Source organism: Limulus polyphemus, unplaced genomic scaffold (assembly GCF_000517525.1).
Source record: "Limulus polyphemus unplaced genomic scaffold, Limulus_polyphemus-2.1.2 Scaffold1495, whole genome shotgun sequence".
NCBI classification, from domain to species: Eukaryota; Metazoa; Arthropoda; class Merostomata; order Xiphosura; family Limulidae; genus Limulus; species Limulus polyphemus.
In genome coordinates, this window is record NW_013667105.1 from 215,042 (window position 1) to 241,362 (window position 26,321).

General features: G+C 34.5%; 1 protein-coding gene across 5 annotated transcripts in view; it reads left to right on the forward strand.

Annotated features, from left to right (window-relative positions):
* Positions 1–4,414: 4,414 nt before the first annotated feature.
* Positions 4,415–26,321, forward strand: part of LOC111086857 (XK-related protein 4-like) — a 47,433-nt gene continuing 25,526 nt past the window's right edge. The window contains exons 1-3 of one of the 5 annotated variants that reach the window (XM_022391454.1): positions 4,415–4,524; positions 5,852–6,490; positions 19,557–19,774. In XM_022391454.1, coding sequence (XP_022247162.1) covers positions 6,081–6,490; positions 19,557–19,774 — 628 coding nt within the window. In that variant the 5' untranslated portion in view covers positions 4,415–4,524; positions 5,852–6,080. Of the gene's footprint in view, positions 4,525–4,794; positions 4,822–5,715; positions 5,738–5,851; positions 6,491–19,556; positions 19,775–26,321 lie in introns of those variants that run through there. The other 4 variants (XM_022391456.1, XM_022391455.1, XM_022391457.1 and 1 more) reach the window with 4 other exon arrangements.

The following is a 26,321-nucleotide window of genomic DNA, read 5'->3' on the forward strand; positions in this document are numbered from 1 at the left end:
TTTTTCTTCACCAAATTTGCCAAAATTATTAACAACTTTAATAATTATTACAGAATATAAGTACTTCCTTCTTATATTCTTTCTATGGCATTTTATTTCTTATTTTAATATTTTTGACCTTCTCTAATACTCAGCAGTAAGCTTGAGGACTTATAACACTAAAATTCTGGATTCGGTCCTTGTAATGGGCACAGCCCAGGTAGCTCATTCTGTAGCTTTGTGTTTAAAACAAAAACGAACGTTGACTCATGGTAGTAAAACGTGTGTACATGTTAGCAAGCATAAACTCACTCACATTATTATGTATCAATATTTTCCCCCAAACCTTACCCAAATCACGTCAGATCTGAACATTCACATATCATCAGTACGTCATAATCCCTATAGCAAAAAAAAAACAACAACAACAAAACAAACAACATATAAATTAAAATGTTAAAAACATATTCTACAATGCTGCCACATTCCTATATTCTGTAGCTCCTTAAACAATTGTAATGCAAAAATTAAACTAATATATTAAACATAAGCTTACATAATTAGTAATGAAGTCACTATTTACAATTAACAAAAATGCTATTCATAAATAGGCATTTCAATCACTAAATCTTCTAATTAAGTGTATTAAACAAGGTACAATAAAAATTGTAGTTAGCAGATCAAAATCTTAATCATTTACATTCTAAACTGTCTATTCGCCAAATCCTCTTGGTGGTTTTCTTACCCGTGGCTCATAGTAAGAAGACAGGGAGACTTTTTGTCCTTTTTTACCATTTATTGTCTTGTCATGGGAAGACTTTTCTTTGGGTGTATGACCAAGCGAATCCACAGATGGCTCGATTCTTGGTGATACTCAAAAAATGTTCTTGATAGAAACTCTTGTCTCATTGGCAGGTTGATTTGTTACTGATGAAGAGTTTTCTAAGGTTAATCAACTGTTCTCTCAACAATGTACTTCTAAAGACAATCGTGGTAGATTACATTTTCTTTCAAACTGCATCATTGATTCTTTACATATTTCCTTCTCAACAACTACCTACTTTGGAGTTTGTCCTCCTTCGCAATGGGTATTGTACAGTTATATTATGTTAATATACTGTTACGTCTCCGTTCGTTAATTAACTTTCCGTAACTTTGTTCCGACGAAACTTTAGCGACACAAGTCCTTACTTAATAAAACTGGTTTATTCTTTCCGAATACAACTTTACGATACACTTATTTTCAACAGTCGCTCTATGACAAACGCTATATCAACTAACGTCAACAATACTTCTGACTGCAGTTCAATTACTCACTATCTACACACACATTATTATCCCGTCACGTTGTCACCCTCTTTTATATACCAGACTACCCTATATCTAGTACATGCTAGAGCATTCGCCAAGGTACAGGATAGTTCTAGAAACGTGGCGTGACACTAGTCATGTGACTTCGCTGACACAACAATACTAAAACGTTAAATCACTCTTATCACCATTTACATCATAGTGACTTTTCATTTTATCGACAGCTGATTTAAGGCTTTCTCGGGTAAAGTCATATGTTATATTAGTTGTGTGCCTTAGTCTCCTATATGTTTTATATAAGACTCTACTGATTGATTATATTCAGGATGTGGGTACAGACGGTCCAGTGGCACTTTAAGTTCTCTCCTGAACATCAGTGGTACTGGTGTGTTGCCTTTAGCCTCACGTATTGCTGTTAATATCTCGTGAGTAACAATGGAGGATCTTGATACTATATTTATTCACACATATATTGCAAATGAATTTCAATTAGTACAGTTGTATCTATCCGCCATTCTGTCAAAACATTGATGAAAGGTTGTTGTTCTAGTCTTTTTTCATTCCAAGTAATTGACCCATTTTTCCAAACAAGTTTGATTAAAATCCCCATCCCTGACCTGAGTGAAGTTCCATATGCACCCTAAATATTAAAACAAATTCACTGACAAGTTTCCTTGAGAGAATTTCTGATTTTTAGTTAGAAACAGTTTGTAGCCATTTAGTGAAACAATCCATCACAACCATGATATATTTATTTCAACAGTTACTCTGTTGCAGAAGACCAAGCACATCAAAGCAACTCTTTCCTATCGCTAGAGTATATCCAAGTAATATTGATTCCCCTTGGAGATCAAACAAAATATTTATTACAAAATAATACTATGTTTCGCCGAATACCTGAGTTTGTGAGATTTAAATAAAGAAACTGTACACAATATGAAATATAAAAGCACAATTCTTATTATGACAGGAAACACAAACACAGTGTGCGTACTTACTTTGGACAATGGTCTTTTTTTTTTGTACTGGATTGGAGCTATTATATTTAACTGATTAAGTCGAAATCATCTACCATGTTCAACATCCCTTATTTACCCAAAGCAACCAGTAATACATAAGTGACTGGTCTGGTCCTCCTCATTTGAACATAAGAAGGCTGAAGCCTTGAGATACTACCTGACCTAGTAATAATAGCCACAACATGTTGTACATAACATTTTGCCGACATTATTAGTCAATAGCTTGGAAAGGAAGGAATGCTACTTTCTTTCAATAATTAGTTGTACATACTAATGACTGTTTTAGCTTTGAAGATCAAGCACAAACTCTACAACGTATTGCATACATTGTACTTCCAGTACTGCTTGATGGCTTGGAAAGCAAGGGATCATATTGCCCTTTCAGTCAGCAGTCTTCTAGTTACCCAACCATTCTATATTTGATCCATGGATGTCCACTATAGTTCTAACTGGCAGGTGTTGTCCACCAACAGTACATTCAGTCCTTCTTGGTTCATTTTCTTTACTATAGAACAGAGCTGGGAATGAATTGCTCTTGGGTGACAGCCTGGGAGTCCTATGAAAATGTCCCAAGTGCTATACTAGCATTGCTAAACTGTTTCTCTCTCTAGGTCGTGGTGAGTACTTCTAAATCTAGAACAAACCACTCTTTCAGTATAAGCATTTATTTAAACTCTTTTCAGCAGAAAAGATCAAGCAAGGACCAATATATACGTTATCGTTTCAGATATTCTTCAATAACTCCTAACGGCACACCATCTAATTTTCTCCTTGTCTATTTGTCTAAAACCGATTTCCTGACAAGTATCAGTCAGATAACACTGCAATAACAACAGATTCTATCCGAAAATCCAGGGAGAGTTTGTAGTTAATAACTTGACTGGATTTTAAATTATATGAGAAATAAATACATTGAACACATTTAAAGGACAGTGAAAACAATAATTATTTAAACACAACAAGAACGAAAAATATGTGTACTTGTGTGTAGACAATAGTCTCTACTGAATCAATGAATAGCTTCGTCAGCTTTCTTTGTATAACTAGTCACGTTAGAAACATAATAGAACTGAACAAAGAAAGTGCGTCTGTATTCAACAGATAAAATCGGCTTGAATGGGTAATGAAGAAAAACTTTAATATAAGTTTAACACAACAGCAAATGTACAACGTTTCGACCTGATGATGACAAAACCTTGTCGAAACGTTGTACATTTACTGTTGTGTTAAACTCATATTAAAGTTATTTCTTCATTACCCATTCAAGCCGTCTCCAACCATTATTAGTCTCAAAGTGGGTTCCTCGTCATCGAAGATAAAATCGCTCTTTTTCTGTGCAGTTCTGGTCACGCACAACGACACGACCAAATCACAATGCAGATCCACAAATGTCCAGTCGACAGCGTCCGATCATGTTGTTTGTTCCCTCACAGCACTGGTCGGCTTTTTCATTCATTTAACGTAATAATGGACCAGAAAAGGATATAACAGTGCCAATCCTTCCAATACGAATACCATACAAATTGATGCAATATCCTTACAGGAAGATTTCTTTGGTTTATAGCAAAGCTTCATTGCGCTTTCTGCTGTGTCAACCGTGTGGAATCGAAACCTAGATTCTAGTATTGCAAGTCTATAGACTTACTGCTGTCCACCCAGGAGAACCCCTGCAGAATAAAGAGATATCACATATGCTTTTATAAATAACAATAATTTGTTTGTTTGTTCGAAGTTCAGCAAAAAGCTACACAATGGACTATCTATGCTCTGCCCACCACGGGATTCGAAACCCGGTTTCTAACGTTGTAAGTCCGCAGACATACCGCTGAGTCACTGAGGTGCAAAGAACAAAGAAAGGAAACAACAAGAATAAAGTAATCTTAAAGACTTCCTGGACTACGTGTTGCTACCATCATAGTGGCAAAATCAGATAACTGAAAATTAAAAAAAAATTATTACACTAAAAAAAGGTAGAAAAGATATGAAAAAGATGACTAGTTACGACATTAAAGGAGGAAATCCATTTTCACTCTTATTACACATTCAGTTATTTCCAGGTAATTCTCCATGCTATTTGGTAGTTACGTTGTAGATGGGCTGTGAACGGTACGTATCACGGATTACACACTGTTTTTTCTGTTATCACCGAACGCTGTGACTTTAGCCATTGTTCATCGATATTGTATTTAATCGAAGATACAGTGGGTGAAATAGAGTAAGTCATATAATAAAAAGTTACAAATTAAACAAAATATTATACTTAATACTATTAGTAATACTGTTGTTAGTGTTAGTACAATAAGTACTGATAACGATAGGCTTTTGTTTTTAAATTGTATTTTTTTCTTCGACGACGACAGTTTTGCTTTAAAATATTATTATTAATATTATTTGTTATAAGTCCAACTTCAAAAAAGTTGTGTTTGAAACATTGTGCATGAATTGTAAGACAACTTCATTATTTTAGTACTTATCTTCTGATACTGTGAGTGTGATGCTGATAGGTACTAAGGTAGGGAGAACTTCAGCGGGCTATTTTATTTTAGAAACCTTACAAGTTACAGAAAGTTTTTCTTCATTAGTTGGTCAGGGAACGTACTAGAAACAATTTTAGGTCATTATTAATTTCTAACGTGCTGAAGCACGTTTAATGTTTTACTGCATATGATATGGAGCTCAGGAATAATATGATTTTGATTACAAATCCTCTCCCCCCCTAAAAAAAATCTAATTTTGAAATTGAAGGGTGAGGCATCATCGTTCTGAACAAAAATTGTTGTAGAAGGGAAGGCTTTAGAACTTGGCAATTGGTGGAATTTTATTGTTGATTAAATTCAACTAATTGTCTATTCTCAAGAAACTTGTGGATAGTTATAATAATAAAAAAATGTAATGAACAGAAACACTAATTTTGATTGGTTAATTATTTGCCTGAGTTGTGACACTATTGAATTAAGCTTAACCACCTTGAATTAATCAAAAATGATAATGAGAAATTATAATAGCAGTATTTCAATTATTTGGATAGTTGGAATAAATTGAAAATATTAGAAACACAAATTTAACTTAGTTGTTTGTTGCATAATTTTAATGAATTGAATTTTAATTATTATTAATAACTTGTGTTATGTGACACTAAGTGATGTTCATAAGTTTTAAAAATTGAAAAAAGAGCTAAAATGGGATATAAAAAATATCCAATAAAATAGATTTTTCTCTGCTGTTAATGTGGGGAAACATCTGTTTTATGGGATATTTTTTCTATACTGTTTTAGCTGTCTTTAGGAGTTTTTAAAATTTTGTGATATGCATCTAATTTATACTGAAAGTACTTGAAGATGTTACATTTTACCAATACAGCTACCTAGAGTTTAGAAGCCAAGCAGACTTACCCCTCTTCCTGCCCATCATGTGTGTGTGATAGCCGAGTATGTAGTGTTTCTTGTTTCATTATCTTTCTCTTCTTTTTTATTAAATATAAGAAACGGAAAGTTTCATTTACCTGTGAAGAATGTGTGATAAATTTTTATTTGATCTTGCAGGTGTTTTTTTATAGGTTTTAAAGGAAGAACAGAAGACTGAAGAAGTGTTATGAATTATTTTTATTGCTTTCTCAACAAGTATTTACAACATTAAATAAGTTTTGAAAAGCGCTGTTCAGACGGCTATTAATATCCACACTTACACACACTATGATATTCAAAGTTTTTAGGGCATGGCATTACCTTAGCAACAGTGACTGTTCCTGATGCCAAAAACAACTGTAAGGACATGATGAATATTACTAGGAAGATGGAGGATAATGAAGGAGACAATGGAATTGATGAAAACACTTCTTCGTGTGATAATACACTAGAATCAGAACAACTTGATGGTGTTTCGACAGATGAAAGATTTGTTTTCTCCATATTTGAGTGTGTATTACTGTTAAGTTGTGTAGGAAGCTTCTTGTTTGATACTGGCAGTGATTTGTTGATGTGTTATTTTCATTACAATGCTGGCAATATGTGGTACTTTGGATTGACTGCTGCTTTTGTCATTGTACCCGCATTAACAATGACAGGTTTTAGTCTTCGTTGGTACATTTTGGATCTGAATAACAGAGAAGTCGAACGTGCATCTTGGGGCCAGTGGGCTGTTCGAGTGGTCTTTCTAATACTGCAGCTAGGACCAGTTATAAGGTAGTACATATATGTATATTATTATAATGAATATTAGGCTTAAATGACTGTCTTTAAGGGTAAACATTTATACTATAGGACTTCAGAATACTGACATTAAAGTTGCTAAAGATGTTAATATTGCATGTAGGGATATTGTTCTCATCTTTATTATGTGTATTATTATTATTATTTACACAACATTTCGATCAGTGAATTTTCCAGCCATTGTCAGGTGTTGTATCAGACTCTTTTTTTTTATGCGTCACTACCAGAAAGTTCAAAACATTATGTAATTAATAATAATAATACACGTAATAAAGATGAAAACAATAGTCCAAATAATTATACAATTAGTAATATTAACACCTCATCTCAATCAGTTCTCAAAACCCATGTTGAGAGGTAAAAATCCCCCAATCAGAAATTGGTTTTAGCAATTCAAAAGTGTGTGTCCTGAAAGGTTTTTCTTTTTACTTGTTTTCCTCGAGTATAGTCACCAGTTTCTTCCCAGGACACATTACATTCAGTCTTTTGTATGAATTTTCTCTTAGTTTCTGAATTTAGTTTTTCTGTGTGTATAGTTTTGTATTGAAAACAGGAAACCTATTATTAAGAGTAAATTAAAGTTATCCACTCAGAATTTGTTTATTACAATGACTTTGTTCTTTGATAAAAACTGTCACAAATTTTGGCTACATATCAGAAAAGGAGGACAATTACGACATGTGTAATAAAAATGTTATTTGATAGTGAGATTATCTACTTATTATGATCTTAAAAAGGACAACTTGTTTGAGCAGGAGGAGACCTGTTGAAGGGCATTTATTGAATATACAGTGCTTCTTCAGAGCATCTTATATTTTTGGTAGTATTTAATAACCTTATTTGTGAAGAATGCTTTATGATTTAATGGATAAACAGACTGGAAGCAAACATCTACTTTATTTAAGTACATTCAAAACAACAGCCTTATTCCCAGACTACAACTACATTGGTTAAAACTAGTGTAGGAGTTAAGCATTAACAGTTTGTTGGGTACAATGATTTGGTTTTATTTGTGAACTCTGGACTGGAATGTACTTTTAAGGAAACTAGTAACGAAGATGTGCAATTTGTACCTAGAGTTTATAGGTTGGAGGATATCATAATTAATGTAGAGGCAATAGATAAAGAAAAGTGTGGACTGTGGGAAAGGGCAGCAGGATTTCAAGAAGAGCTTAAGGTTTTTACATACAAGGAATACATCAGTTAACAATGAAATTTCAGGAAGTTAGAAATGGTAATATTAGGGCTTAAAGTAGTGGATTTAATTGTAATGAGCATGTTCTATTGAGCAACATATTTCAGCTCTTGATTTGTATAGATGATGAACTATTGGAGAGAAGAAAAACAAAAAGGACAGAGAAGGATGTGGATGATAAACTTAATAAGGTTATAGTTAAAGGTGATTCTTTGACAAGGCATGTGGATAGGATAGACTGTATGGTAAATAGGGAGAAAAGAATTAGATATGCTACCCAGGTATAACCGACAGAGCAAGAGATATAATAAAGGGGGTTAGCAATGATGCAGTTTTTGTTGGGCATGTAGGGGCTAATGATGTAGGGAAAGGTAGGTCAGAGGAGGTAATTATTAAGTATAAGGGGCTGATAAAGGCATTTAAAGAAAAGGGCCATAACTTAATTGTGTCAGGAATACTGCCAAGAATTAATTGTGAGGATGAAATTACAAGTAGGTCACTATGTTTGAATGCTAGGCTTAGGTTAATATGTAAGGATGAACAGATTAGTTGGTTGGACTTGTGGGATTAGATTAATGGGATAAGGGAGCTTTTTAAAATGGATGGTTTATATCTAAATAGGTTAGGGACTGGCTTATTTACAAGAGCTATTAACTCAGCTGTAAGGGAAGTTTAAACTAGGACTAGACAGAAAGCTGCAAAAAAAGAATAAAGAAAAGGTCCCTAGTGGGACAGCGGTAGGTCTTCGGTTTTAACAATGCTAAAATCAGGGGTTCAGTTCCACTTGGTGTTTTATTTGTGTAGTTAAGCATTCTAAGGCATTTTATGAGTGAGCTAGAATGTTAACAACATGACTCTATTCTAAATAAAAAATTTGCACATGTTGAGATCAAATTTTTAACACCAATTGTGCGTAAAAGATTCTGAATATTTCTTCACAGTAAGAGTAAAGCCCAAGAGCCGCACACGTCTCCTTTAAGGGCTGCATGCGGCTCTTGAGCAGTAGGTTGCCGACCCCTGGAGTAGGGGCTGACTTGTTTGCAAGGGCTATTAACTCGGGTGTAAGGGAAGTTTTAAACTAGGACAAGACAGGACCATGATAAACTAAATGCAAAAAACAAAATGTAGAGAAAAGTTTAGAATAAGAAATGAGTATAAAAGTAGTTATAAGGATAGGCTAAATTGTTACTGTTGTAATACTAGAAGTATAAGAAATAAAATAGATGACTTTAGAGCACTGGTAGGAATGGAGTATTTTGATATCATGGGAATAACCAAAACATGGTTTGACGTAGACGATTTTGGTGAAAGAAATTTCTTTGAAATACAGGATTATAGTTTATCTGATAGGGATAGAGTACTAAAAAGAGGGGAGGAGTGCTTTATATGTAAAATGTGGTTTACATCTTGTTGAAGTTGAGGATATCAAAGATAATAGCAAAGAGATTGAATCCATTTGAGTTTCTAATAGTGAATATAAAGGGGAAAAGTTTTAGTAGGAATTTGTTACAGACCACCAAATGATACTGGTGGAATTAGTGAGAAATATTACAGTGAGATTAAGATTTCAGCTGGTAATGAGGTCATAATTATGGGTGATTTTAATTTCAGGCATATAGATTAGGAAATGTTGGAGACAAATCATGAGGGAAAGGTTTTGGGAAACTCTCCTTTAGATGGTTATCTTCATCAATTGGTCAAGGAACCTACTAGAAACAATGCTATTCATGATTTATTGTTGACTTCTAATATACAAGTGGTTGAGAGGGTGGAAATTGGGAAGCATCTAAGTGCTGCAAGGGACCATTGCTGTATTAGGTTTGTTGTTTTGCTGTATATGGAGATCAGAAATAGATATTTTGGTTACAGATTTCGAGAAAGCTAATTTTGAAGGGATGTGACAAGAATTATCTGTTGTGAATCAGATAGCTGAGTTATTTGAAGACACTGATCAAATGTGGAAATTTTTTTAAGATACATTTTTAAATATTCAAGATAAACATATTCCTTATAGAAAGAAAAGGGTGGCTGCATGTAAAAACTATGTTGGCTCACAAAGGGTATAAGGGATAAAATCAAAGAAAAGCATCACAAATTTAAGAAATTTAAATTAACTGGTATTATTGGAGATTGAGAAGATTATATAAGATTAAGAAAGTTGGTCAAACAGGAAATTACTACATCAGAAAGGATGTATGAAAAAGGTTGGCAGAAAATTAACAGTAAGGATCTCTTTTAGTGCATTAAGGGTAAAAAAATATTAGAATGGGGTACGAACTTTGAGGGATGATAAAGGAAGGCTCGATTCTGATGATTATTAGATGTCTGGGTTATTAAATTTTGATTTTTCTTCAGTTTTTCTAATAAAGATTTAAGCAATATTCATCATTTTGCATAGTTGATAGATGGGAACAAGATGATCACATTAATTCTGAGCTTGTTAACAAAAAATTGGGAAGTTTAAAGAACAATAAAGCTCCTGGGCCAGATAATATTTCCACAACGGATTTGAAGGAGGTTAAGGATTGGATATATGAGCCAATTGTTACAATTTTTTCTAAGTTCTTGAATAGTGAGTTGGCAAATGCCATAAAATTGGAAGTTGGCTAAGGTTACTCCTGTTTTCAGAGGAGTTGATGAAAAATTGTCCCAGTAATTATAGGCCTATTAGTCTTACATCAGTTGTGGGAAAAGTTTTTCAAAGTCTGATATAATATGCTTTACAAGGTCATTTAACAAAGTTTAGAATGTTATTGGATAGTGAACATGGTTTCATTAAGGGAAAATCTTGCCTTGCAAATCTTTTGACATTCTTTGAAAAGGTTACTGCTTATTTAGATGAAAGTAAGAGTGTAGATTTGATGTATCTGGATTTCCAGAAAGCATTTGACAAGGTGTCATATAAAAGGCTTCGAGAAAAAAAAAATCTTTAGGTGTAGGGGATAAGTTAGCTAATTGAATAGAAGATTGGCTGGATGGAAGAAAGCAGAGGTTTATTATAAATGGAGTTCAGTCAAACTGAAATGGAGTACCTCAGGGCTCAGTCTTAGGACCTTTGCTCATTTTGATTTACATGAAAGACAGATGAAGAAATGGTCAAGAAATTATTTAAATTTGGTGATGATATCAAGGTCTTGGGTGTTGCTGGATGTGAGGAAAATGTTGTTGATTTACAAAAGGATTTTGGGAACTAGAATTACTCAGATGGTGAACAGTGTTACCACCATTGTGTATCTTGTGGTTTGTTCATCTAAAATTCGAGGTTCATAGCCTCTTGTTGAGCCTTCTTTGTCTTTGAACATCTTTGATCAGCTCTCCTCACAACTTTTCTTTTCTTCTGGTTCTTCTATCTCTCACTAGAATTGGTTAACACCTACCTTTGTTAGACATATGAACATCAGTGCGAGTCCATCAGCTTTTTTTGCTTCTTTGTCATTTGGTCATCTCTGTCCTGCTTTGTCTTTGGATATCTTTGATCAGCTATTCTCACAACTTTACTTTTGGTTCTTCTATCCCTTACTAGAATTGGTTAACCTTTTCAAGACAGGTCACGGGTGAAAGGACATGTCATCGCATTTGTTGACTTGCTTTCAAAATTTTATTGAACTTCTATTTTATGAATTTATGTCAATAACTTTGGTATCAAACTGTAGATTATAATTCAAATTTTAGTATTATACCTTACTTAATTTCTTAATTTGAAAATAAATATTAAAAAAGAAACAGTTAAACATCAATTTTTGTGTGTCACGTGGTATGCTGAATGCAGCACTGGTTCAAATTAGATGTTTGTGATGTCAAAATACAAAGTCTAGTTTCATACGAATTATGAACTCAAACTACCTATACTGACAAGCTACAATATAAAATAAGAACCTCTTTTCTTTTCAGTTTGCCAAGATATTGCTCATGTAATAAATCAAACATGGTGGCACCCCACCCACCTCTTTCCATTTTTGGAAACATTTCCTTATATACACTTACTTCTATATATGATATGAATAACCAATTTAAAGCTCAGAATGTCCCCTAGTGGCTTTCTCAACCATTTTAACATGTTTGGATGCCATTTCTTTTCTTCAAACCAAGATTTCAAAAAAGGAGGTTGTGTCTTTAGTCTGCCCAAAATTTCATATTTTTTTAGACTTAAATACAGCGTAGTAACGAAGCTTGATAAATTATAATGCAATTATATGGTATTGATATAGTAATTTATGATATTTTGGTTATTGAACTGTTTATATAACACCTAAAAAAATATTTTGTTTCATATCCTCCACATGCAAAATTTTAAAAGGCTTAGCAACCTATGTCAAGTAGTAACTGAGTACAACTAGAAGAGACAATTGTTTGCTTTACTTCTTTTTTTGCTGTTTAAGGAATATAATGTCTAATAGTTGAAATGTGACTGTATTTTAGAAAATGCAAGTTTTCTAAAACACAGCCAAGGTCACTTTATAAAGGCTAAAAGGCAGTGTCATATTATTGGATATGGTGACATGAATGCACATATACTGCATCATTGTAACTTCTGTATTGTTGGCCAGGCACGGCTGAAAGGTCAATATAATAAAAATAATAAATGTATAATGTTATGAGATTTAAGTTATTTAGTCTAAATATTTGTTTTGAGGTTATAATTTTTAGTCATTCTAGAATGAAAAAGGCATAATTTGTATTTATTTCCTAATTTTTTTAACACAGTTATGAGATCAATCAAACTGACCAAACCTGTACAGAAAATAACAGATAAAATATAAAGTTTTTCTTAAGAAACATTTGATAACTATCTGGACATTATAAAGATTTTGCATATAAAATTTCAAAACTTTCTGATTCACAAAGGTATTTTTAATCTTAAAATGAAAATTACTTTGCATGTTGGATAGGCAACATGCAAAAAGAAAAAAAAAAGACATGAGAAAAATATTGCTTTACGAACTTAAGACGTAATAAAAAAATTTGATATTTTGCACATGAGAGCATTGTAATGTCTACTGATAATCTGCCAAATTTCATTAACATACGCTTACTAATTTAAAAGTTATAGCATGAAAACTATAATAAACACAAAATGGTTACGAGGTCAGTCCCAGGGACCGGGCCGTGCTGAACGAGTTACACCCACCTTTGTTCTTTAGTGCTTTTAAAGCTCAGGTATGTGAGATTTGTTTATATACTCCAGTTCTCGAGTGAATTTTATGCATGCATTTCAACCCCTCTTCCTCCCCCACCTATTTGTTGTATTCTTACAGATTCTTTTAGTCTATGCTTTGTGTTTGCTCTCAGTGCCACTTCCTCCATAAACTTAACATTCTTTCTCTGTGGCCTTTGATTTTAATTTCTTCCTTTTTCTGATGCTTCTGTCTCTTGAACTTCTTCTCCCAGTTTGTACTTTGACTGGTGGGCCAGCAGTAAGTTATGGACTTACAACACAATATCCAAAGTTTAATTTTTTGCTTATTCACCTTTTTATCCTGATATTCCCTTTACACCTTCCTTCTAAGACTATGCATTGCCACTACCACAGTTTTATTGAGGTGAGATTGCACTAACTTGTTCTTCATCCTGTCCTGTTTTTTTTGTTTTTGTTTAGCTATTATCCACTTCATTTTTAATTCTGGGATTTGTTTATAGGGTTGCCTTGTTTTCTAGGATTAGGTTCTCTCTCAGAGAACCCTACTTGACAAATATTCTTTATGCAGACCTTTTGGGAAATTCTTTGTCTTGTGTTCCATTTCTAATGTTCCCCATCCTATGAGGCCAATCACCATGGGGATCTGTAATAAGTTATTTCTGGAGCTATGCCTCGGCTTTGGTACAGGATTTCTCTCAAAGAGTTTTCTATGTCAGGGCTCCCACCTGTCTGTTTTCAGTTAAGCTCCTGCAGGACAGTTTTTAAATAGATGGCAGTTCAGTGGACCTGTCGCCATCTTTTGTTACAATAACTGGGCATCTTGTTTTGATCTAGTTCAGCAACTCTTTTGTCATTTTTTACACCAATTGACCATGAAGTACATGCTCTCTGGACTTCTGCATCTTGTTCTCAAGCCCCACGTTTTGGGCTCATGACAACAAAATATAGTTGTTGGCCTTCCATGCTCTTGAAACTTTGAATTTGGTGGCTAATCAGACCAAATCCTTCAGAAAGTCTTGTCATTACATATCTTGGTGTATTTGTAGCATTGTTCCCACTTTGGAAATTCTTTTACTGATGCATTTGCAACTCCTCTCTACACAAAGTTTCCACTATTTTAGTTCCTAGACTGAGACTCTATGGTCCTGGCACTATTCCTTCTGAGTCTGGATTGGTCTACCCTTTTTTTGTATGGCTATTGTCCTTTTCAACTTTTTCTTATGATGCTATCTTTAATTCACAGCACCCCTAACTAGTTAATTCTCACTGCTCCTATTTGGTCAGTTCAATCATGATTTCCACTCCTTTCAGTTATTCAATCTCAGAAGTCCTTTTTTACATCAGCTTTGGACATGCATCTTTCATCATGACATTTTACACTTTCATCTTCATGAGTGGCTCTGTTCAGTTCCTTGCAAGACAGATAGGTATAGTAGCTTGTCTTCTTGCTAACAGTCATCCACCCATGCAGTTTATAAATGTGGGTGGATGATTTATTGATGCTGGTACATTCACCATTTCCTTCCTCCAGGTTGCCTGACTCTTACTTATCTTACGTCCTTTTTAATTGGTTTTCGAGGACAGTATTTCCATGTCTTTTATCACAGGTTACAGTGAGGCTTTATTGGTGATCTTCCATCTTTTCATGGCCATTCTCCTTTTGTTCACGTTCTTATGGACCTATTCCAAAACTTTCCAATCAATATTTTTCTTCATCTGGATTGGAACTTCTGTATAATTCTTACAGTTCTTACATGACCTCCATTCAAACTTTTGGCTACTTGTTTCCTGTGTCATCTTTCTCTTACAACATATTTCTTTTCCTCCTTGCTTGCTAGAGACACATTGCTCTGATATTTTTTCTTTGATTGCTTCTTGCATTGTTCCCCTATAGTGATAGGTTGAATTTCTTTTCAGACTGCTCCTTTCTCCCCAAGACTTGGGATACTCAAGTGGTTCATTGGATATTTTTTCCAATCTCCCTTGCTTCCTTTTCTTCTCTTTATGATTAGTCATATCCCAATTGACTACTTTGTCCTTTTTATCTTTTGTGTATGGGTGTCATTCTTATATCTTACTAAGATTTCGAAAGTTCTAACCAAGGACCAGGGCAGGAAATTCATGGTGGCATTTCCTGCCATACTTTTCAAAGTGGCCGTGGGGATCTAAAAAAATCACTAAAATCCACAGTCACAATGGCCACCGTTTGGCCATCATGCCCTCACAATCTAAATTTGTCTTGCATACCACAGTAAAGGGAAAACCATTGAGGATCACAAATACTGGAGTTACAACCTACAGAAACTACTTTGTTATGAATAATATATCACATAAAATGCATGTAGTGGAGGGAGTGAAGATTTTGCTTTGATTAGCAGTAAAACATTTGTGCAGTTTGTTGAGTCATACCATACTGCAGACTCTTAGTAGTAGCAAACAATGCAAATTGGTGCTCAAACAACAAACCCACAGAGCTTACACAAAGCAGGGTATGTAAAGATCAAAGTTAGCACATGCTGGTCAGAGTGAATTGCGTGACTGCAAATACTTCTTGCATTAAACATGCTGAAAAAGGAATGAGTGAAACGTTTTTCTGTGGCGGCCAAGTGCCAGTAATTCGAACTTTTTTTCATTGGTAAATATGTAGATTAGGTCCTGTTTTTAGTCGTGGCATAGTGGCTCATAGAATGGCTTTGAGTTTTGTTGCTGTTGTTTTTTCAAATACAAACTTTTAGCTTATAGCTCTGTCATCTCTTGATCAGTTTTACATCTAATTACAGTTTAGGACTGAGGAAGTCAAACCCTTTCAACTGCTGTATTTGACCACACCCAAGGTCTAGATTAATTTACTTTAATCCTGCCTAAAAAATTTGAGGGTAGGCTGGTAGAGATCCTGTTGAGTAATAAAATTGAATTGGATATACACACACAGCACACTTGGTATTGCTGGTGCACAAAAATATAGCTAATAAAAAGGAAAAAAAGGTCTCGTAGATTAATTTACTCTTATCCTGCCTCAAAGAATTTCAAGTGCTGTGGCTATTGAGAATTCTCTCTTGTTTAGAAAAAGAAAGGAAATAAGATTTGTCAACATTTCGGCTTGATAAATTTTATGTGCAAACCCACCAAAGCCATAGGCCTACTAGCCATAGCTAGCTAGGGTTAACATTACTGAATTACAAGTAGCAAACTGGGCATTGCAATGTGTGACGACGCATGATTTGTAGGTTATGACCATGTGCTATATACTGTAGTGTAGGCCTAGTTTACTGTTTATAGGCACTAGCCTACGTTAGAATTATGCAAAAAAATTCTAGTAGGAGTATTGTTTGGAAATAGAATGTTGACCTCATGTCATGGCAGTGTGTCTTTCTATCTATCTGTCTTTCTGTCAAAATTTTCAAGGGCTACTGTTCGGAAACTGTGTAACTGATTTTCGTCAATTTTGGTCAAGTAGTCAGACATGTTGAGGGTTGAATTTTGTTGGTAGAAATTAGGATTTTAAACTTTTCTTCCCAGGGATTTTGTCTGATCATTCTCAAAGTTAGACAAAAGTAATAATTGGATAGAGATGCATAAAAGTCGTATACAATTCTTAGGTCAAAGGTCATTTGGGATCAAGAGGGGACAAAAGCTAGAAATCTTATAAAGCACTTGTTCTCTTTATGTGTAAGTCTGATCTTTATCAAATTTGGAGAAATTAGTAAGTGTATAGAGATGCCTGAAATTTGTTCATGACTTGTAAGGTCACCAGAGGTCAAATCCTGGAAACCTTTAAAATGCTTCTCCTTCCAGAGATTTTGTTTGATCCTTCTCAAAGTTAGACAAATTAATAAGTGGAAATAGATGCCTAAAAGTTGTATAGAATTTTCAGGTCAAATATCATTTGGGATCAGGAGGAGGCAAAAACCTAGGAGAGCATTTTAGATCAGCATGATACCTTTTTTTTTTAATCTTAAAGCTGATGTACTGTTATTTCATAAGTCTCATTGGTTAAAGGTAATACTTACCTACCTGATAAACATAATCTGGATGGATAGGCCAGCTTCCAAAGCCCCGAGTGAAAAAATAGTTAATGCCATATTTACTAAACTAATTGGGAAACTCGTTTATGTTCTGTTAACATTAATGTATACTGTGGCCTTTGTGCCCTCCAGTGAATGTTTTTTGGCCTGAAGGACTCTTGTTGGAATTTCTAATTAATTAAGAAAAAATACACATTGATATTATTTGGAGAATACTTTTTTTATTTATAATTCTTTGTTGTAGCTGCCCATTCATAAAAATTTGCTAACTTGTACAGCTCAATCAATTAGTGCATGTTTGCATTTGAATATTGTTGTTAATGAGCTAATGACCAATAGTATACCCCTGATAATCTTAATGACATGTGGTGTTAAATTTATCATCTCTTTGTACATTAAAGATGCACCTCAAGTATTCATATTGTTGCGTCAGCGAGTCACATGACTACTGTGACGCAACGTTTCTAGAACTATCATGTACTTTGGCGAATGCTCTAGTATTTACTAGATAGGGTAGGCTGGTATATATAAGAGGGGGAAAACGTGACGCGGGAATGTAATGTAATGTGTGTGTAGACAGTGAGTAATTGAACAGCAGTCACAGGGTATTGTTGAAGTTAACGTTCGTTCGTTACAGTGTTGTTTTAGCGCGAGTATTGAGATTAAGTGTATCGCAGAGTTATATTCGGAAAGAATAAACTAGTTTTATTAAGTAAAGGCTTGTGTCGCTAAAGTTTCGTCGGAACGAAGTTACGGGAAGTTAATTAACAAACGGAGACGTAACAATATGTTTGAAGGCCTAGTTGTAGCCGTGTTTATATAAAATTCTAAAGTCAATTTTCAGATCTAAGTGCATGTAACTAATGTTAACCTGTACTTAATAGTAATGCTACTAGTTACTGTTATGTTTAGTAACTACTGATTTATAATCAGTGTTATGAAGTAATGTTTACTTTTTTAAACAAAATTTCAGTAATTTTATGAGAGCAATCTTGTGAAGGTTTATAGGGAGACACCCATGGAATGGTGTTAATGGTATTTTCAGTTTGTTACAAAATTTATACAAGAAATGAAAATACATTTTCTAAATTATGTAGGGATGGCAGTGCCAAAAAGAATTCAAACAAGAATATAGGGATGATACAGTTATACATAGATTATCCCTACATGACTTTCAATATTAAAATTTAATGTTACACTGTAAAATTATGCATGAGTACAAAATGGTTATGAGATCGGTCAATTTGATCAACCTTGTAGGAAGAGTTTGTAATAGTCTGTAATAATGAAAACATGTTTTGACTCAACTTGTTTTTCCTTGTACGTAAGTCCTAGACTCTTAGTTACACTACATTGATGTTTATCCTGACGTGACCATGCTATTATGATAAACAGTTAAGAATATATGAATATATTAATTCCAACTGCAGTAACATTAAAGTCAAGTATGCATTTTACAGTGTAACATTAAATCCCTAAGTTCTTGTTTGCATTCTTTTTGGCACTGCCATCCCTACATCGTTTTACATTTACAAAATGTTTTTATATCTTGTTTTGTGACATTTTTTCCCATGACTGAAAGCTAATAGTTTCTATGAATGTCTGTAATAAAATTTAATATTATGTGTATTGTTTTGGTTTTTTTTACTCCTTCACTTCATGCATAATATAGGTGTTAACTCCCTAAAGACACTGATTGTATAGTGTACAAAGCATTGAGTATTGTACATGTTACAGTCATCTAATGTTCATCCATTATTGGCTGGTAATTCCTGTTTCACCCTGTACTTAAGCTTTTTAAAGGAACACCACACTTCTGTAAAAAAAGTTAACTTCAAGGGGTAATGATAACATTATTTACACTAGTATTATAATTTTGTTTTTAATTACTACTAGTTATTACGACTAAGCAATGACACTGCCCAGAAACACACAGAGTGGATTTAGATTTAATCTTATGTTAGTAATAAAGTATTTATAGAGTTACCTCAACTGAAACAAAAAGAAAGATGAACTAATTGGTGGTTTGGTATCTTAGTGATGGTTTCTTGCCTTGTTTTTGGGCATGTTGGGTAAAGAAATAAATGAAAGTGAGTGGCAATCATCTTTGTCATTGTCGATTTTTTTTAGCGTATTTGTATTATGCCTATTGAATACCTTGGCCATCTACCTACTCTATGTTACAAAGTTGCATATATCATACATTAAAAAAAGCAATTCAATCTTACTTTGTTGTACCTGAAGATGTCTAAAAGCTGAAAAATGGAAGGTAAACTCATGTAAGAATAATTAATTAATTTAATGTAATTGACTAATGAACCTGATGATTATTCAGTTTGAAAATTTCACTAATTACCTAGCTTTAACTGACTGTTACGTTTTTGATAGTGAGAGTATTATTTTTTTTTCATAGTCAAGCCAAATTATGTTTGTAATGAGTGAGACTGACCACGTTATTGACACAAATACTTTTTTTTATTAGAGTGACATTTTGACCATCTTCCTTCAGGCACATTCATCTTGAGCTTGGCAACAGCTGCAGTAGGATGGTTGAAACTTTTTTTTAATAAAGTGTTTTGTGTTAATAACATGGGTATCTTGCTTATTTAAGAAAGTGCAATAGTGTACTGCTTAATAAAAGTGGTATCAATTTATATAAATTACAGTTCTTGATATACACAGGTACCTTGAAACCTTATGGTATGGATTTAAAGTACGATCTTCAAACAAAACAAAAAGTGCAAAAGAACAAAAGGATTATTATTGTAAAATGGTATATGAAGATTCCGATGCTGCCATGCTTCGTTTGTTTGAGTGCTACATGGAGTCTGCTCCACAGTTGGTACTACAGTTGTTTATTGTAGCTAGGAGCCCATACCCTAAGCATATCAGTTGGCAAAGTAAGTTTGATGGTTCCTTCGTTTTGTTTGTATTTTGTCTATATGTGTGATTTTATCTGAAAGTATTTAATTCTAACACTTTATGGAACTATTTTTCTTTTAACTTGCATCTGTCATGTTTATTGTTGTTATGTACAAGTTTTGAGCTGATAGCGAAGAGAGGGAACCAATTTCATAGTAATTGAATTGCTTTATCAAACTGTACATTCCATGTTATAACCACATTAATCTGACATCCTTTGTTATGACCTTTCTAAAGTGACTTCCTGGTTGTAGCCATATGAAACCTTGCATACCTTGTTCTGACTTCACTATTTGACATCTCTAGTTGTGACCATATTAAACTGACTTCCATTGTTGTGACCTTATGAAACTTTACATCTCTTGTTCTGACTTCACTAAACTGACATCCCTTGTTACTAAACTGATATTCTTTGTGTGATCTTGCTAAAATTACATCTTTCATCTTATCCTTATGAAACTGACATCCCTTTCTGTGAACTTGCTAAAACGACATCTGTTGTTGTGACCTAATGGAAATGACATCTGTTGTTGTGACCTAATGAAAATGACATCTGTTGTTGTGACCTAATGAAAATGACATCTGTTGTTGTGACCTGATGAAGCTAACATCTTTTGTTGTGACCCAATGAAGATGACATCTCTTTTTGTGACCTAATGAAACTGACATCTCTTGTTGTGACCCAATGAAGCTAACATCTCTTGTTGTGACCTAATGAAGCTAACATCTCGTGTTGTGACCTAATGAAGCTAACATCTCGTGTTATGACCTAATGAAGCTAACATCTCGTGTTGTGACCTAATGAAACTTACATCTCTTGTTGTGACCAAATGAAACTGACATGTCTTGTTGTGACGTAATGAAACTGACATGTCTTGTTGTGACGTAATGAAACTGACATGTCTTGTTGTGACGTAATGAAACTGACATCTCTTGTTGTGACGTAATGAAACTGACATCTCTTGTTGTGACGTAATGAAACTGACATCTCTTGTTGTGACGTAATGAAACTGACATCTCTTGTCGTGACCTAATGAAACTGACATCTCTTGTCGTGACCTAATGAAACTGACATCTCTTGTCGTGACCTAATGAAACTGACATCTCTTGTCGTGACCTAATGAAGCTGACATCTGTTGTTGTTGTTGTTGACCTAATGAAAATGACATCTGTTGTTGTTGTTGACCTAATGAAAATGACATCTGTTGTTGTTGTTGACCTAGTGAAACTTACATCTCTTGTTGTGACCTAATAAAAATGACATCTGTTGTTGTGACATACTGATGCTGGCATCTGTTGTTGACCTAGTGAAGCTGATATCTCTTGTTATGATTTAGTGAAGCTGATATCTCTTGTTGTGACCTAATTAAGCTGATATCTCTTGTTGTGACCTAATTAAGCTGATATCTATTGTTGAGACCTAATGTCGCTGACATCTCTTGTTGTGACTTAATTAAGCTGATATCTGTTGTTGTGACATAATGTCGCTGACATCTGTCGTGACTTAATGAAGCTGACATCTGTTGTGACTTAATGAAGCTGACATCTGTTGTGACATAATGAAAATAACATCCATTGTTGTGACTTAATGAAGCTGACATCTGTTGTTGTGACATAATGTCGCTGACATCTGTTGTGACTTAATGAAGCTGACATCTGTTGTTGTAACCTAATGAAAATAACATCTATTGTTGTGACTTAATGAAGCTGACATCTGTCATGAGTTAATGAAGCTGACATCTGTTGTGACTTAATGAAGCTGACATCTGTTGTGACATAATGAAAATAACATCTATTGGTGTGACTTAATGAAGCTGACATCTGTTGTTGTGACTTAATGAAGATGACATCTGTTGTTGTGACATAATGTCGCTGACATCTCTTGTTGTGACATAATGAAAATAGCATCTATTGTTGTGAGTTAATGAAGCTGACATCTGTTGTTGTGAGTTAATGAAGCTGACATCTGTTGTTGTAACCTAAAGAAAATAACATCTGTTGTTGTGACTTAATGAAGCTGACATCTGTCGTGAGTTAATGAAGCTGACATCTGTTGTGCTTAATGAAGCTGACATCTGTTGTTGTGACCTAATGAAGCTGACATCTGTTGTTGTGACCTAATGAAGTGACATCTGTTGTTGTGACCTAATGAAGCTGATATCTCTTGATGTGACCTAATGAAACTGACATCTCTTGTTGTGACCTAATGAAACTGACATCTCTTGTTGTGACCTAATGAAACTGACATCTCTTGTTGTGACCTAATGAAACTTACATCTCGTGTTGTGACCTAATGAAACTTACATCTCGTGTTGTGACCTAATGAAAATGACATCTCGTGTTGTGACCTAATGAAGCTGACATCTCTTGTTGTGACCTAATCAAACTGACATCTCTTGATGTGACCTAATGAAACTGACATCTCTTGATGTGACCTAATGAAACTGACATCTCTTGATGTGACCTAATGAAACAGACATCTCTTGTTGTGACCTAATGAAACTGACATCTCTTGTTGTGACCTAATGAAACTTACATCTCTTGTTGTGACCAAATGAAACTGACATGTCTTGTTGTGACGTAATGAAACTGACATGTCTTGTTGTGATGTAATGAAACTGACATCTGTTGTTGTGACTTAATGAAGCTAACATCTGTTGTTGTGACCTAATGAAACTTACATCTCTTGTTGTGACCTAATGAAGCTAACATCTCTTGTTGTGACCTAATAAAAATGACATTTGTTGTTGTGACTTACTGAAGCTGGCATCTGTGGTTGACCTAGTGAAGCTGATATCTCTTGTTGTGACCTAATTAAGCTAATATCTCTTGTTGAGACCTAATGAAACTTTACATCTCTTGTTCTGACTTCACTGAACTGACATCCCTTGTTACTAAACTGATATTCTTTGTGTGATCTTGCTAAAATTACAACTTTCATCTTAACCTTATGAAACTGACATCTCTTGTTGTGAAATTGCTAAAATAACACCTGTTGTTGTGACCTAATGAAAATGACATCTGTTGTTGTGACCTAATGAAAATTACATCTGTTGTTGTGACCTAATGAAACTGACATCTGTTGTTGTGACCTAATGAAAATGACATCTGTTGTTGTGACCTAATGAAACTGACATCTGTTGTTGTGACCTAATGAAGCTAACATCGCTTGTTGTGACCTAATGAAACTGACATCTCTTGTTGTGACCTAATGAAGCTAACATCTCTTGTTGTGACCTAATGAAACTGACATCTCTTCTTGTGACCTAATGAAGCTAACGTCTCTTGTCGTGACCTAATGAAGCTGACATCTCTTGTCGTGACCTAATGAAGCTGACATCTCTTCATGTGATCTAATGAAACTAACATCTCTAGTTGTAACCTAATGAAAATAGCATCTATTGTTGTGACTTAATGAAGCTGACATCTGTCATGAGTTAATGAAGCTGACATCTGTCATGACATAATGACACTGACATCTGTCGTGACTTAATGAAGTTGACATCTGTTGTTGTGACATAATGACGCTGACATCTATCGTGACTTAATGAAGTTGACATCTGTTGTTGTGACATGATGACGCTGACATCTGTTGTTGTGACTTAATGAAGCTGACATCTGTTGTTGTAACCTAATGAAAATAACATCTATTGTTGTGACTTAATGAAGCTGACATCTGTCATGAGTTAATGAAGCTGATATCTGTCATGAGTTAATGAAGCTGACATCTGTTGTGACATAATGAAAATAACATCTATTGTTATGACTTAATGAAGCTGACATCTGTCATGAGTTAATGAAGCTGATATCTGGTCATGAGTTAATGAAGCTGACATCTGTTGTTGTGACATAATGAAAATGACATTTGTTGATTTGATACTATTATTTGTTGTAAGTTGACCAAACTGTACATCCTTTGTTATGGTTTTACTTTTCTGTTTGAAAAGTAGGTCAGTTTTATGATTTTGTCTTAAAAAAATCTTTTTTTTTATAGCTTTGAAGTCTTTTGTCTTCTAAATATTAAGTAGTTTACTGTGAGGGATTTGAAACATCCACAAGTGATGTTCTAAGTAGAAAAAGGTCATAATTGAAAATGCTTAACATAAAACAAACAAGCAAAATGCAACTAGGTGAATTTATTTGCTAACTTAATAAGAAATTATACATGGTTACTATATTGTTTGGCTATTGGTTTTCAACCATTATAGTTTTTGAAGATTTGTTGGTATTTAGATGAACATCAGTAAATGTAATGGCAGTTTAACTCATCTGATTAGTATGCATCAATAAGAAACCCTTTGATACGAGTCAACAGTAATTAATGAAGGATCAAAACTGATCAAACAAACATTTACAGTTTGTTAATGTAAGAAAATGTATTATATAGGTACTGCCATTTATTAAATATGTTGTGTGTAAAGTGGGAGAGAACTGGTTTAGTCTATGGAAAGTTTTAACTTTGCTTGGCTTTGAAGAATATATTTTGCCAAATGCTGAAAGAATTTTGAGTTTGTGAATTGGCCAAGTATATAGAAATAATTTATCAGTGTTCATCTTTCCATACTAAAAAGACATTCCTGACCATGCTGCCAAATTTCTATTCATAACCACATTAGCTTTGACGTTACAGTTCAGTCAGGTCGTAAGATGACAGTCATTGTGTATAATTATGTTTAGTAAGTTAACAGTCAATTAAAAACTGCCCAAAGCTTACAGTTAAAGTTATTTTGAAAGATCTTTGGTTTTGTTGATGGAATTGAGTGATCCTTTAAGTATCAAAAGAATGAAAGAAAATGTTACAGTTGTGAAATATAACAGAAAATAAATATTTGAATATAATGAACTAAGCACTTGTTTTTAAGTGATATGTTAATGCTGTTAGAATTTCAAATAAAGGTTAGAATATGTTATTTAAATGCATGCAACACCAACATTTAAAGCTGAATCAAAGTTTACAGCACAATCAGTTGTACTCACAAAACATCTGCATTGTTTAACAAAATACCTGAAAGAACAATTGTTAACATTACTAAAATATTAAATTTTGGTGAAAAGAGGCTATTAAAACACATTGTTCTAAAACATACTAGCCTCCTCTTACACTACAGCTATTACCTGAATGCTAGGGTTTCTTTCCTATACCCATCTGAGCATTGGTCTGATATTTTCTCTCGTGCTCCAGTCTTTCATTCACCACTTAATTGCCCTTGGCGATATCTGTCTCATGACACTTTCCACCTACATTAATGTGCCCTATATCCTGATACTGTATATAAGCACCTGATTCAGATAATATTATAACTTTTTTTTGACAAAGCATTCACGAACAGGTTTCTCTGTTCTGTGACTGCTGGAGATACTTTGAGTGTTCTTTGTGTTACCTAGTTGATTTTTGTAAAAACAAAACAAAACAAAAAACCTTTTCATTTGGCAAGCCGATATGCAGCATGAATTTCGGGATTTCTGTTTCCGGCATGGAGACAAATCAGGTCTCTCTTATCCCACCCCTGATATCTAGCATCATTTAACAGTCGGGGGATGGGGTGTCATTCTCAGTTTAGACTGTTCGTGACCTTATTCATAGTGAGATGGAGACATACATTAGGTCCAATGTTGTTTCTCCAGGGGGCTCTGATTCTGCACTTGCAGGTGATCCTGAACATTTTGGAGAGAATTTAGATTTGCTTTTTCCATAGCCTTCCATTACTCTGTTGAGGCTAGTTTGGATCAACTGCCTCTGGCTCTTTTTCTTCAGTTGATAAATCAAGTGGGTGATGTTTTTGATCTTTCTCCAGTTGATTTTGAGTTTGCACCTTCTGAAATGAAAGGTCTGAGAGTGAATACTTAGTTCTCCCTCCATCCCCTGATATTGCAGTTCATGCAGGGAGGTGTACTGCTCAGTTATGTGAAGGGACAGCTATACCTTCCCTGCCACATTTGTTGGAATACCATACTTTAGCCTATGAACACCAGGTGGAGGCATATTTAGACACTCAAAGAACAGACCTGTTTCTGGAAATGTTGGGTTCCAGAAGGGAGCCTTTGATGAACCTGAATAGATCACAATTTTCCATGTTTTGTCTGACCCTAACTACAGTTCTGAGATATTTATCATCCTTTCAACTAGTCTTTTGGCTGGTGTGTTGATATGTTGTTGGAGGGCGTTCATCTGTCGGCTGCTACCATGTGAGTTACGTGAGGCCCCCTTTCTCTGACCCTTGATATTTTTGGCCATTCCAGAGTCTTTGGAATCAATGGTTGATGTCACCTGTCTGCATTCATCCCTTTGTCGTTGGCTTCTCGACTTTCTTTGGCTCCTACAGGGGGTCATAGTTCTGCCCCTATTTGAGTGTCCCAACCCCCAAAATCTGCCCTTCGGTCTATTGGTACCCAGAATAGATTCTGCCCATATCCACAAGATTCCTCCACTTTACCCTGGATCAACTGATACTACAGGCCCTTGCATCAGAATTGGTCATTCAGTTCACATCTCCACCAACATTACTCCCCCCCCCCCCCCCCCCC